The 16,149-nt window shown below is 28.0% G+C and overlaps 1 protein-coding gene across 8 annotated transcripts in view; it reads right to left on the bottom strand.

Annotated features, from left to right (window-relative positions):
- LOC129971466 (RNA-binding protein Musashi homolog Rbp6-like) overlaps positions 1–16,149 on the bottom strand; it is a 573,575-nt gene that overhangs the window by 19,507 nt on the left and 537,919 nt on the right. For 5 of the 8 annotated variants that reach the window (XM_056085255.1, XM_056085256.1, XM_056085259.1 and 2 more), the window contains exons 8-10: positions 13,410–13,492; positions 8,781–8,865; positions 4,229–4,306 (exon numbers count right to left, since the gene is read on the bottom strand). In XM_056085255.1, coding sequence (XP_055941230.1) covers positions 4,229–4,306; positions 8,781–8,865; positions 13,410–13,492 — 246 coding nt within the window. The remainder of the gene's footprint in view (positions 1–4,228; positions 4,307–8,780; positions 8,866–13,409; positions 13,493–16,149) is intronic. The other 3 variants (XM_056085258.1, XM_056085257.1, XM_056085262.1) reach the window with 1 other exon arrangement.

Genomic DNA, 16,149 nt, shown 5'->3' with positions numbered 1-16,149 from the left:
TATTTCCTCCCACCAATTCACGCATCTCCAATGTTAATGAATTAAAAAACCCGCATACAATGAGAATGAAATTTAGAGCACTGAATTAAAATGTGTAAAACTGTAAGATTAACATTGCGGTCTGAGCACATCGGTGCACACTGATCAAATAAAAGATGTTTGTACGTAAGGCGAATGGGACCAATGAGGAGTCTGGTTAATTTGACATCTGTCCCTCTAATCGAGACAACAGGCCACGAGTTAATAATCGGTTTAATAAAATGCAATTTATTTGCATTTCTCTATCCCAGGATTCCTGCCAAATAGATCAGTATGAGTGAATGGTCCTGATAGACTATGTAGAGCCGCCCTCGCAGCGCAATCAGCCTTTTTGTTGCCAATTATACTCTCCATGACTAGGTATACAGCAGAAAAGTATGCTGAATCCCTTTGTTTGAAGTGTTTTTAAATGACAATGAATATCGATTGCAACAGGATGTTTGCATTTTGTAAAATGACACAATGCAAAAATGGAATTTTGTAATAAATTTTCGCTTAATTTCAAATGCTAGAATTTTCCAATTGTGACTTTTGTATGAACTTCATGACAATAGCTTCTTTTAATACTTTCAGAAAACTTATTGTCAGTTAATTAATTTAATTAAATGTTCATTCCATAATATTTGTAATAGCAAATTATAAAAAATATTAGACAAAAAAAAAGCAGAAAATAAAAAAAATAATAAATAAATAACAGTATGTTAATAAAGATGAGTTTTTCACAAATTGTTTTCAATGAATTGCTTTAACAAACCGTTCATGTTAAAATGGATTAATTGAATTTAAATTTTAAAACTCTGTATTTAATAAATCTCCATTCGCCACTTCAGCTACAAATAGTATATAATTATTCTACCTTAATAAATAGTGACAGTGGCATAACTACTACAAATATATTCCAAAATTTGCACGCAAGGTTTTTTTTTTCCTCTTGAATATAGGTAATTTGTCTCACTAATATCATGAAAATTAATTACATTACCCTTATTAAAACTTCATAAAACATATTTCTTTACACCAATTGTGTTTGTAAATTGCTTATAAGGATAAAGAAGTTAAACACAATTCAAAATACCATTTCATCTATCTTTTTAATCATAAGTAATTGATTACTATATCTTCCTCTCGCCAAAAGGAAATCCCACTACTTATATTTAGCAATTCTTAAACTGCCATCAAAATAAAACTATTTTTTCAATACTTTATCAAACACATGGCATATTCTTGTCAGTGTCACGAAACAAGTATAAGTCATTAAAATTAAGTAGTTACTTCTCTATATTGTTTAATTTATACAACAGAAGGAGTGAACTTCATAATTTCCGATCACATATACATATAATATACGAATTCGACTCAACCATTCAGCAAAGATGCAATCAATAAGGACAAAAGAAATGTTTAAAAAATATATATTATTACAAAAAAAACCGTTTATTTCTGTAGGAAATGATATTTTAGAGCTTAAAATTTATTTGTAATTATTCTGAGGAGGCGGCAGTACGATAGCGCGATTTATTTCATCGAATTATTTTAAATATTTTTCAATTACTTTACTGCGCTTCACATTTTTTAAAAATGCACAAATTTGTTCAAATGTTTTATTATTATTTTTTATTTATATATGTTTTATTAACATACCAAATCCACAACATATACATTTTAATGCGGAAATAAATAAAAATTAATGATCTACGAAAGTTTAAAATTCTCTTATTCAAATCAATACAAAAACAACTTGATTTAACTTTTGTTTTGCAATCCATGAAATCACTATATAGTGCATTTAAAATAAAACTATCGTTTAGTTAAATTGCTTTACTTTTTATAAAAGTGGACATCGAGTACTTTTAAATTGATTTTTTTAAATGTTTAAAAGTAAAAAATTAGTATGAAAGAAGGGAAGAAAACATGGAAGCATCAAAGCAAAGAAGAAATAAAACATCACAGCAACAGCCCTATCAACAACAAACACCAATACACTATGTTGTTTTGAACAGAATTTCAGCTATTGCTTATGAAGTGAATGATACGCAACGAGTAGCAACTAGATTGATATTGATTTCACAAGTGTTAAATTTACAATAATTCATTCGAAATTTTATTATTAAAGAAATTAAGAGCAATGGCATAGTAGCTGAAAAGATTTATTTCAAGATCATGCCTTCATTATTGAAAAATATTTTTTAAAAAACAAATTTCTTAACTAAATCCGAAAAGGTCCTCAAATTAAACTACAAAAAAAAAACCACAATTACAAATACAATCTACAAATAACACACAAAACTCAGCTCAAATCAACAAAGCTCAAAAACAAATGTTATTAAGTGCAATCAATTTCAGAACTGGCATTGATTACTTGGCCTTTATTGAAAGGCTAGCAACGAGAATATTCTAAATCAGCCACTTTCTTATTCTTAGAAGCAATTTCAAAAACATATCCAAGTCATAAGTTAGAATGATAAAAGGCAACACGGCGAATGACAGAAGAATTATCACGCTTCACATGGGAAAAGATTAATTATTCTGTTATGCGCTAAGTTCAGAATTCTAATAGAAAAACGACAATGCGCGTATCGCTGGCAAGAGTAATTGCTGCTCTTAACAGCCGGTGGACTCACTCCTTCGCTCTTGATTAATTATGACTTTCGCTTTTCAATGAAGAAAGAAAATTAAAACACCTTATCAGTTCAAAAGACGAATAGCTGAGATTTGAATTTATGAGTTATGAGATTTTTTGTACTTTATAATTATTGATTTGCTGTTTATTCATTGTAAGAATGAAATTCAGATGCATTTCTCTTCAAGTATGCCATCACTTTTTTCCTTAAAATATTTAAGCATCCTTATAATTTGTATGAGAAAGATAATTTTACATAAAATTATGAAAAGTATTTCATTTTTATAAATTGCGACTTCCCAAAAATAATTTTTCTTTTTGACTTATCAAAATTTAATCGAGAATATTTCAGTAAGAATTTGCATAAATATATACTTTTCATTTGCTCTACATATCTTTTTTTTTTTCATTTTGTCCATGGAATAACATGATATCAATGAAGTGCATCGCATCGATTTAATTTATTGTCCGTCATACTGAAGGAAAAAGATGTAATATCAATATCTGCATAAACAACTTACAGTTATGCGAGAAAAATTAAAGCAAGCGATATCAGTGTTTTGCCATTGCTGTCCAAATCATGCCACAAATTAAAAACTAACCATGGTGTAGTAACAAAAACTATATTTACTCCATCGGTGAATGATTATCATACCTGGCGAGTTATCGCCATAGAAAAATTCTAGTTTGGTGACAAGTTTATTTTAATCTATTGATTAGATGATAAATAACATGTTACATTTATCATTCTACAAAATGAACTCACTCAAAGTAAATAAATTTAATTAGTCTGAAGTAAATACCACTTACATTTGACTGAAAACAATTCGGCAAATTTTATACCAAATTTTAACAAATATTAAAAGTGCTTTTAAATGCTTGTGTATTCCAAAGTTTGGAAGAAATTTTAATTGCTTGAACAGACAATTCCAAAAAAAATTTCAAGAATGCGATATGATAAAAACTTAAATTTAACTGAAATAATTCATCACTTTATAAGTTAAAAAAATATTCTATTTTAATATAAAACTGGTCATCATTAAATTCGCTATTTAACTATTAACTATTTAATTAAAAATAAAATTATAATTAACTATTTAAAAAATAAATAAATAAAGTATTGTTACATACAATGTCTAATAACTTCTTTATTCTGTTTATTTACTTATATTTATTTCAAGAGTTATAAGATTATTTGCCACCTCATATAACTGTAAATGCATTCATTAAAAATAAGAAAGAAAGAAAAAAGAAAAACAGAAAGCAACCATTCAGATTTTATTTCTTAAGAATGTCTAATATATAAATTTATTTTTCTGTTCGTAGTTCATTTTCTAATTAAACTAAAAAAAAAGAAAATCTTTTCTATATCATATTTTTAAAAAGGAGAATCATTATTAAAATAATAATTAAGTGACGAACTATTCAAATTTTTAATAGTAAATACTCTTTAACAATTAAACGCACTATAAAACACATAATGGAATTCGAATTAAAAACTATAAAAAATGTTAACAAAATGCTACTAGCACAAAAAGAAAAAGAATTATAAACAGAGTTTTGACTTACTTCGAGATGCTGTAGTAAGTGGAACGCATAACATTCCATCATTACCATCAGTGAGAGCTCCCAAAGGCCATACAATATCTAGAAAATACAAAAAAATATAAAAATGAAAGCAACAGATAAAATGCTATAACAAATTTCTACGGAGTTTAATATTGATTCATTTTTCAACTTTAAAAATTATTACTACTGAACTAATATTTTCCAAAATTTTATCAGAAATATTAGTATAATGATTCCAAAAGAGGTTTTTTTTTTATATATTTAAAAAAATAAAACTTTCGATATCGTCTGCCACAATTTTCGTGTTGCCAAAAAATAAAGTATGCAATAAAAGAATTTTGATAAAATTTAAAAACCAAAAAAATCGTTTTCTTTCCTACGTTAATCATTTCAAAATAAAATTCTAATATTTATTTTAAACTGAAAGAATAATAAACAGGAAATAAAAAAAATGACACTAAATGAAAATGAAAAAAAAAAAAGTTAAAGTTTGGTTTTAGTCTCAAATAAACAAAACTTATGACGAATATTAATTTTAATTAAACATAGAGTAAAAAATTAGCAAAAGTTTCATTAAATAAAAAAAATTAAATATTATTAATTTCAGATTTAAAAAGCAATTACAGAATGTTAAAAATGGAATGCAAATTCAAGGAATTAACGGAAAGAATCTTTTTTTTTTTTTTGTATAAATAATTTCAAAATCAAATATACATAATTTGATTGTTTCATAAACAATAAATAATCAACATGACTGTTAAATTATGAAATCTAAACTACAATGAGTAAAGATAGGAAAAGGAAACAGAAATAATTTTATAGAAAGTTAATAGAAGGAAATCATTTTTAGGGAAAAGAAATAAAAAAAATTATAAAATTTCTAATTTTAAATTTAAATTCAATTACATTCTGAAAAGAAAACTGACATCAAAGATTTTTTAATCATTCAATTATGCCAGGGAATGTTACGTCTCTTAACGGTAAAGAAATGAAATGAACACTTTTAAGCTAAGCAATGCTGAACAAAAACAAAGCAAAACTCTTTCTAGACTATTCTTAAAAAACTTCCGTTTCAACATTTTTACAATTGCTTTAAATTTCAAAAAGTGTTAAAATTGCTAAATTAAATGTAATATTTTTATTAATATTAATATATATCTTAAATGCGGGAAATAAATACATAAATTCTTTTTATATCAGAAATAGCGACGTGTAGACGAAGAGTGTCTCTCCTCTTATCTATACAACACATCAGCTGTTCAAAAGACTGGCATTTTTAAAATTTTTCACAAAGTTCTTAAAATTAGCTTTTATTACTTTGATAATTTCAGTTTATTTCTATAATTTTTCTTTGCGACAATAATTTTAAAAATATTACCCGAAAAAAAGCATTTAATGGCATTTTAAATTTATAGAATTATCGATTTGATGCCAAACCGATTGAAGCTATATTTTTTCTCTGGTAAACAAACTTTAAAATAAAAAATTATAGCCACAGTAATTTACATTAATACATAAATAAATTTATTTTTTATTAGTCAATCAAAATTTTTTTTAAGAAATAAAAAGCGTTAATTAAAATTTGGATGAGATGGGACAACATGTAAATAAACATATTAAAAAAAAATTTAGAATAGACTTTGGTTCAATGTGAATGGCATTGCAAATTTCTAAAAAACAAAACTTTGTAATTATAACATTCTTTGTAAAATTATGTGTATAGCACAGTGAAAAAATGGTGTGTGTGTTTATATTCTAAGTGAAATTCCGTTTTAAGGCTATTATAGTCGATCTTGTTAAATTCGAATGTCTTAAAATCGAATTGGATAAAAATTCGAGTTTTTCATTTGATTTTTTTAAACATTTCTTTTTTACAAAGAGTTTAAAAAATTGTTTATAATTAGACTTTACTTTGATTAATTCAAAACTAATACTTTTCAGCATTCCTGATATGTTTTCATAATTACATATGTCTTTATTTTGTGTTTTCCAATAGTAAATGAAAAGTTCTTAAAGCCTTGAATTCTTTAATGGACTTAACAACCAATGTGTACAATATAACAAAACATAATATATACAAAGCGTAAGTCAAAAAGCAATGAAACATTTTTGGCGTTTTAAAAAGCTTTGAGAGCGGAATTTTTATGTTGTTGCGCATTTTGTTGTATTTTAAATGTTTGTATTGTTAAAATTACTGAAATTACTTGTAATTATAATCACTTTCTTGATAAAATTATTTAAAGTTATTATTTATATTTATTAATTACATCGTTATGTTTTGTCCATAATTATCAACACAGAGAAAAAATTAAAGTAAATCTTTACTGGCATTTTTTAGCTTTGAGATTTTTTCTTCTATTCAATTTTAGACCAAGTTTTTCTTAATTCAAAAGTCTGAATAAATTAAACTTTATAATTTATTTATTTATCTCAACTATAAAACAGCCACATTCTACAACATATGGTTACTAATACTACCCTTAAAGGTACCCTTTATAGAGTAATTTTACATCTACTACAATTCCAAGATAAAATCGCATCTAAATAAATTATGCAATCAAACCAACGCGTACATGCTCATCAGAGAGATAATTATCAGCGCGAAATCAGCGATGCTTGACAATCTACTCATTGTAAGAGAAATGTCCCTCTAGATCCATTTATGGTCAAACAACCGTTTAGCGCACTGTTATTAACTATCATTTAATTATTAACTCCAACAGGAAGAGGTAGAGAATCCGCTAACAGGAAATTTCCGGCACGATTAATTACAGTTATCAGATGCAATGCATGGTGAGATTTTGAGGAAAAATCTCCTGAGATATTTGCATTGATATTGCGATTATGTTTTGGAAATATTATTACTGTTATATCAAAATACCGTATGTGAAATTTAATTAAAAAAAAGCATTTTATTGATGCAAAATGCTTATATGGATTAGCTATATATGTTCAGATGGTTATGTGGTTATTGTATGTTTCACAAAATGCTATTTTTCACTGCCGATTCCAGTTGTAACAGCAAAATATTTTGCTATTAGTGATTTTTGATATACAGCATTTTGATACAACAGCCACACTGAAGAGTTGATTCTTACTTACTGCAAAACATGATACAGACAATAATTTTAGTGCTAAGGCCACATGCCAGATTTCAGTCGTATAGTTTTTTTTAATTAATTATTTTATTCATAACAGATATAATTCCAAAAATGTTTTTGGATTCAGAAAGGTCTAGAAAGCTCAATTTCATTATGAAAGAGAGTCAAAATTTGTAAATATTACAATATTTTTTCTTTTCTATTCATCATATACAGTAGAATCTTCATGCATCGAACTTCCTCTCATCAAAAATCTGTACATATCGAATTTTCTTCAGGAACACGAACTTTCAATAATAAAGTTTTTTTTTTCATATTAAAAAAATAAAATAAATAAATATAACAGTTTTTATTAAGAAAATGGTAAAAATTTTGCTAATGTGTATACTGAAAAATGTGTATACTGAATTTCTATGTATTGAAATCGTTTCCAAGAATGTTCAGGTTTGGTTGTAATTTATAAAGGTTCTGCAGAAATCATACATTTTAAATGCTTCTCACAGAATAACTTTACATATACTCCGAGGAACCACCTAGGCTATCCGGATTATTCTAAATTATTTTGCACACTTAAGGATCATTATGCAATCCAGTCACACCAAAGCCATATTAAGCAATTCAGGAGGATTTAGCCAGTTTAATTTTTGGATTCCTCTTTCTAGATTTTTTTTATTCATTTTAATTTAATATTTATTTAAGCAGTTTTTAAATATCAAATATTTTGACAAGCTAAAATAAAAAAAAAATATATTTTATTGCATGCCTTCAATAGAGTTGGTTTCAATATTCCGTGCATAAAAAAATGAAATTAAAAGGTATTATACAACAAAATAATAATAAAAATACAATTGCAATTTTTAATACCTTCTATATATTCTAATACTAAGTTTACCAGTGTCGTTGTTTAATAAAGTTGAACCGAGAAGAAAAAATGGACATCACGAGTCTGAAAACCTGATGCGACTCTTAGAATAACTCTTTATCATCTTTTTATTTTTTCCGTTTATTTTATTCTGAAATTTAAGCGTTACCTAATTTAAATTGAGTATGTTCGATGACATGACTTTTTTAAACCAAATGAAAGCAGAAAATTAGATTATCTTAGAAATTCTTCAAAAAAGAAATAAAAATCTAAGATCCTCGGGACCTTTTAATGTTACGGGGCCCCTAGGCAGTTGCCTGCTTTGCGTATTTGATAAGCCTATCCTCCTTGGCACGTTCGTTTCGCAAATTATCAGATTCTGCAAAACGAACCGCAACTTAAGTTGTCCTGTCACACAAAAGAAATGAATGGCAGGAAAAAGATAAAAGAAGAATGAAAAAGAAAAGATCCCCCCCCCCATGAAAGCGCTGGATGAAGAAGAAAAAGAAGAAAGGGATGATGATGATGAATATGGATAAATGACGCCAGTCTGCATGAGAGGAGAGAGCAGCCCCGTAGCGCCACCTACCGTACGCAGCCCTACCTGCTCCCCGTCCGCGCGCAACGTTACTGGGCATCATCACCTCCTTGGGCTGGGCCTTCTTGCATTCCACCTGCACGAAAGAAAAAGAAAGAAAAGGGTTAAATACTGATAAATCATAAATTTCTATACAAGTAACATGAATTCAAAGAAACTAAAAATTGAAAATTATTATATGTAGTTAAACGTATTTTTATGGTGCAGAAATTCAATATCAAAAATGAGTTAGGAAAACACATCTCATGTTGCAATTTATTGTTTTAGCTGTATGTTAGATTTCTTTCATTCTTTTATCACATTATAAATTTATAAAAGACAAACTTTCTAATTATTATTTGTTATAAAATGATGAAATTGATTCCATATATTGAATTAATAAACTACAAAATGCTGTAAATTTTCATTATCTACGAAATTTAGTAAATGATATCCACGAATAATACTAAAATGGCCACTAAACAATGTAAATCAACATAAAGATGCTTTCAGCAATCTTTATTTATTATGAAAACGTTTTATACATATGACTGAGATTTAAAAAATAATAATTTCAATACTTACCAATTTATTTTCAAAATTATATAAAAAAAATTGCATGGATCCATAAAAAAATTACCTCGCTTATTTGCTATAGAATTAACCGAACACAACTTCATCTCGGATAAATGCGAGTCGGATAAACCAGTAATAAGACCTAATGCCTATTACACAATAACATGCATTTTCTAGAATTAGAATTTAGATCAGTATATCTGCGTTTACAAAACCAAAATACTGAAATAAAACTTTAATAAGAAATAATTAATTCCTATTTCAGCACGATAAGTAAAAAAAAAACTACATATATATAACGGAACATGTATATAACGGAAATAACCAAGATTTGTTAATATTCAAAACATTGCAATTTTGTTTTATTTACTTAAACAGAAATAAAGAAAAATAATAAATTTTTTCCAAACGATTTCTTTTAAAGTTAGTTTTTTCAAAAATAAATAAACAAAATGCGCATGAGTTTTGAAACACTTATTTTTAACTACTGAACTATTTAATTTTTTTTTTATTATTATTATCTAATTAGACGACATTTTCTGTTTTGAGAATAAGCTACTCAAGCAGAAAATGAGCTACTCAATTTTTGAGCTTGAGGAGATACATTTTAAGCTGAAAAAAAATCCTTTGAATGCATGAGTATTTGCAGATAATTTATATCTTTTTATATCTGAATTACAGCATCTTTGAATTATTTCATTTCAGTTTATAAGTTTCAGATGAGATAAAATGATTCCATTACGATGCAGTGGCACAGTGATCCATGGATTAATATGAATTAGTGTAGCTGATCTTTGTATTTCAGACAGATAGTTGCATTTACTGGGGAGGGGGGGAGGAATTATGAAACGGAGAATGGATTGTGTAAAAATAACATGGCCCCAATGAACATGCTTGTGTGGAACTCAACTGCAATCTGGCAAAGATTAATCCATGCCTATCACCTAATTTATTAAAATAGAATCGTCTGATATTCCATAATTATTACATCCCATCCACCAACTCGTCAGAGCCAAGCTATAGCAAAAATTATAAAATAAATAAATGATATGATATTCAGAATTTTATGATTATATTTGAAATCAAAATTCTTAATTTTTGTACACTCCAGCCAAAATAAAATATATAATAAAGAATTCAAGAATCCCCCCCCCGATTTTTTTTTTATTTAAATACGCATTATATCCAAAATGTGTCAAAGGTTGTGATTTAAAATATTCCATTCTGCGCTCTTTTTGATGTTTGCACACAAAAATATATGAAAGAGAGAGAAACCGCTTAGTAACAAATATAACCAAATAACAACAATAATGCAAAATAAGTTTTCATCTAATTTGAAAAGGCATGGAAATACAAATTGCATGAACTTTTTTTCTTTTTGTGAATGTGAGTAAGCATTGTCCAGGAGAAATCTTCACCAAATTTATTCCCAACCAAATAAAGTGCCACTCTGAACAAAATACTCCTGTAATAAAGTTTCCCCTCTCTCTCCTTTTTTAAATATTTTTTTCGCTATTCTTTTTATTATTATTATTATTCTGAAACGTTCCTTCTTTTTTTACCCGAAGATCTCTCAAAGAATTCCAAAAGAAATAGCTATTGCATTTTAGGAAAACGGGAAATAGACTGCATACATGAATAAATTTGAAATGACTTGCACACAATAGTCTTTTAAAATTTTGCGACACGCTGCGCAACTGAAGTGAAGAGCGGCGAAGAATCATCGCCCTGACGGGGGAAAAAAAAGTACGGAAGCAAAGGAAGAAATCCGATTGAATCGGACTGAGTATAATGAAAGGAAAAGTCAGACAAATGATTGGTGTGAAGATTTATTCACCCCGCCCCCTTCCAATCTCTCCGTCCAGTTATTCGCGAACGTACTTCCTCTCCCGAAGCGAAACTCCGGAATAATTACACTATGCCAGCGCAGTAACTAAATGAATCATTGTTGTAACGTAATTTGAAGAGCTTCCTGCCTGAGCTTTGGATTAAATAAATAACAAAAAGAGCTCTGTGCAAAATTCTGATTATTTACAATTTCGGAAATAAGATGAGTTCTTTTTTTTAAGCTGTTGTTAAAGACATCCGCGAACATTTTTGATACAAAGAAGAAAGTTTGTTATGATAAATTGATGCGTAACAAAAGAAGCAAAAATCATATTAATGAATAGAAAGAAGTGTTAACATTGAGATTAGAGTCTTAAAAAAAGTGCAATTTGTAATTTTGATGGGAAAAAAAAATGTAAGACCAAATTCAATATGCCCACTCTTGCTACTGAATTGTATATTTCGCTTGTATGCATTTCTAGTATACTGCATTTAATTTGTATTCATTTACACAATAATATCGATGTTCAAAAAAAATTATTAATTTATGTTCTTGCAGACGATAAATGTAACATTTACATTAATGATTGCATTTTTATTTCGTAATGTAAGTTATTTTAATGTAAGGTCACTTGGAAGTTACAGTATTAGTTTAGATTTATAAAGAAAAAAAGAACTACTGTCTTGAAAAGACAGCTAAGGAGATGTTACAGCATTACACTGATTTGAATTTTTCTAAAATATTTTTCTGTTGATGAGGGATTCTTCGTTTGCTTGATTTCCAAAGTGACGTTTTTATTTCTAAATTGTAAGTGTATCTCTTTTTGGCCCTGTTATTGAATTAATGAAATATACTGTACTATTAAATTGGATTGGATTTTTCTTTTCAATTATAACTGACTCAGTTTTTAAAAAGCATATATGCGTTTCTTGCATGAATTCCAAGAGATTTCATAAATCCAGCTGTAAAGAAATAAATCTACAATACCTGTATTACCTATGTTGTTATTCCTTCATAAGACAAGATTTTTTTTTTCAATCCTTATTTCCCATTATGGCATTATGGTTTTTGGCAATGATTTTAACTTTTGAGAGTGAAACTTTGACCACATTTTGAAAAGTTTTAGATTTTTTTTGAATTTTTAAAAAAAATTAGGTTTGATTTATTCGAATTAATATTACAGATGAATTTGTATCGGTTTCTGTATATGTGTTTGAGTTTTACAAACCAGACCCTTTGTCCAACAGCTCCCAAATTTAGCAGATATATATTCCATAAAAAATGGAATGCTCCTTTTGCCATGTTTTTTTTAGTTAGAATTTCAATTAATTAAAAACTAAGTAAACTTTTAACGTTTTTCAGCAATAATATTCTGAAATGTTATTACACAAAAATAGTTTTCACATCTTTTTCAAATATATATATTAATGATATCAATCTAAAAGCCAGTCAAATTTTTTCTGAAAATACTCGTTTTCTTATTTCCAATAATAGATTACATCTTGACATAAAATTCGAACGATTTTCATTGTTTCATCGAATATTTAATAGCGGGATTTGCTTCTACTGTTGGAGGAAAAGGATTTTATGTCAGCGTAATTTACAAGCCAAATAAAAAGTAAATTTGTAATATCGCGGTAGTTGCAAAAGAAATAAACTAGATTATTGTGCTTTCAATAGGGCTATGATACCATGGGATTCGTCTCCATTAGGAAAGTTCATGTATACAATGAACAGAACATATGTAAGACAATTAAAATAACACAGTTTTAATGTCTGATATTTTGATGGAATCATGGACATGAAATTACGTCAAAGTGATTTACGTCAAATTGCACAAAATCAATATCAAAGGCATTAAACGACATTCTCATTTTGACGTACCGAACTGGTCGCCTAAGGCGAATAGTTTCAAATAAAAAATGAGTTCTCTTCATAAAAATAATGAAGTCGTGTCTTTATTTTAGCTTTTTTTGTTTAGTTGAAATAAAATTCAGTTAAAATGCATTTATCCAAAATAATCATATATGTATATATAAATATTATATTATATATATATATATATATATATATATATATATATTCATTTTAAAATCTGAATAAAGTAATGAGGAAATAAAAAGTTTTTGTACTTAAATTTATTTTAATAAACACAATTTTATATTAATAAACACAAAGTCAAATAGCCTCTTAAGTTTTAAATAATCAGCAAGTGTTAACAGGAAAATGCAACTTACCATTTTGTTGTTGATTTCATGAAAATGAATCTCGCAGACCTTGTCAACGACATCCTCATTTTCAAATGTGACGAACCCAAAACCTGAAGAAAAAAAATTTTATCATTAGGAAACATTAAAAAGAAAACGTAAACAATGAGATTTTTTTTTTAATTCGGACATCCATGAAATATTAGAAGACATGTAAAAGATACGAAAACTATAAACCATATTTGATGTGTGTAGATATTAATATAAACAAATGGAATTTGTGACTATAATGAATGAAATCTATTTATAACATAAAGTATAATTAAATATTGGTGGATATTCAATATAGTGTCTCTTGGAAATAAACGTAATAAACGCGGAAATGTTTCCGCGTTAGTGCAAAAATAATGAAATTATATTACGGAAGTGAGCGAAAAAAACCCCACTTATATGAATAAAGAAGAGAGAGAGAGAGACAACTATAAACTCGAGACTTCCTCCAAGCTTTGGAATTAGTTAATTTGGAATTAGGTGTAGCCCCGTTAAGGATATAGAAAAACTCTTTTCCCTATAAATACGTCATTTTGATTCCCCCAATAAGCAAATTTGTACTGAATACTGAACTAAAACCCTGATTATGGTTTAGACTTGCAATGAAGTTTCATTAGAATAGAATCTCAAATAAAAAGTGAGATGGCGCGCTTTGAATGGAGAATGGTATGTGTATTCATCGAATGATCGAATAATCAAAAAGTATCCACAGAAATTTTAAAAGTGTGAAGAAAGAATTAAAAAAAAAAAAAAAGAAAGTGTTAAAAAATCCACAAACATCACTTTTTTTTTAAATAATTAGAATTTTGCAACTGCTCCAAAAATGAAATAAGTCATGAAAAACCATGATATCTTTCAATAAAAGCTTTAAAGTGAGTTTTTTGGAGCAAAATCTGTTTTATGATATTTTTCGTGAGAAAATACAGGATTTATCAACCGCTGTTATTTCTACATTTCATTTTTTATTTTTATGATGTTAGATTTCATGTTTTATATAAAATTTGAAATGCAGTATTAATATGTGTAATGAATATTAAATCTTCATTTATAACATTTCTGTGTATATTTTAGAGCACATTTATATTATATTAAATTTAGAGCATATTTATATTTATATTAAAAACGTACACATTTCATATTCGAATACATAAAACATATACTCCGACTAAATTAAATCTTATGAACAATGAAGTTCCAATAAGTTTTTTACCTAATGAAATGTAAACTTCGTTTACATTCCTTTTGGTCTATTAAATCGCACATTTACACGCTGAAAATGCAATATGAACCAATCACGTAATTAAAGTTCAAATCTTTAAAAATGACATGCGCTCTACCTAAAAAATATGCAAATTTCTGAGAATAAAGATTTATGAATCTGAAAATGCTTATCTTAGTTATGTGTAAATTTTAAATTATAAAACAATCTCGATGCATTTAGACATCTATGCATTGTGCAACGTTAAAATAGCATTAATCGAAAATTTTCTAAATTTCTTTCTATTCAAAATGTCTATGCTTCATAAATTTGAATTTTTAATAATTTTCAGATCCAGTTTTTCCAGATAACTCCAAATAAGTCACAAGTTTCGAAACACATAATTCTGAATTCGGATGCAAAGAGCGAACTATGAAATTTATCGCACATAAATTGAGTGGGGGAAAACAATGCTTGTTCCGCTTTGGATTAGTTGCCAGTTACACACTCGTAATTAGTTGTAATTAAACCGATTAATCTGCAATGGCTGGTTCACTAGTGCGCCTTCTACCTTGATCGCCAGCAGACGATTTACGAGCTGTAGCCGTTAAGTAATGCTGTCGAGCATCTGGCAATGGCAGCAAGTTGCTGCTGCTGATGCAGGCATCTGGCGCAGTCGGCCATCTTGGTTGATGATGATCTTAAAGCGTCAAGTTTTCGATCGCGCACCATATTATCGTCTGATTTCGGCTCAAAATCGTTTGGCGCTGCTAATGTCGTCGGTAATGGTTGAGCGCTGCAATGCTTTAGTTTCTAGAAATGATGATACAATTAATTTTGCAGTGTCTTTAAATTGGACGTTGGAAACATCGCGCCGGTGCCAATTATGTGCTATTATCACAGAGCGCCCTAAAATCGAACAATAGCTGCTTGTGCCTGTAATGTTGCTTCCCTTTGCACGCCGCTGCCGTGTAATTACATTGATTGAGAAGCGTGTGTATTGAGCATGTTCTCACCAATCCAGAATGGGGGGGGGTGCTTCTAGGGTAATTACCGAGCTTTCAAAAGAAATTGTTTTCTTTAATTATTAGAAATGCTTGCTCCAGAGTTAACTAACGCGAATAGCAAGAGTTGAGAACCATTTTTGTTCATCCTTATTATTATTTTTTCCCCTTTTAATTGGAGAATGACATAATTTCGGAAGTACGTTATAATAATATTATGTAATGAACCAATTTTCTTAAGTGATTTTTATAACACATTTTTTTCCACCTTTTGTTGTAATGAATTGAGTGGCGGTGGTAATAGCTTATAATTCAATTAAAAGAAAGGAAGAATTTGCAATACTAGAAATAGAAATGGTTCCGGCTAGTTATTATACTCATAAACGGTAATTATCAGAATATATACCCTTTTTATTTTATTATGAGCATTTTATACTGATTGAAATGCTTCATCTTTTACAGCCTGTGGGAAAAAGCAAGAACATTAAATAAGTGCTTTAAGTGCGTTACTTTAAAA

This window comes from Argiope bruennichi, chromosome 6 (genome assembly GCF_947563725.1).
Source record: "Argiope bruennichi chromosome 6, qqArgBrue1.1, whole genome shotgun sequence".
In the NCBI taxonomy this organism is placed as follows: domain Eukaryota; kingdom Metazoa; phylum Arthropoda; class Arachnida; order Araneae; family Araneidae; genus Argiope; species Argiope bruennichi.
Note: the sequence above shows the minus strand (reverse complement) of the source record. Positions and strands in the feature narration are given on the sequence as shown.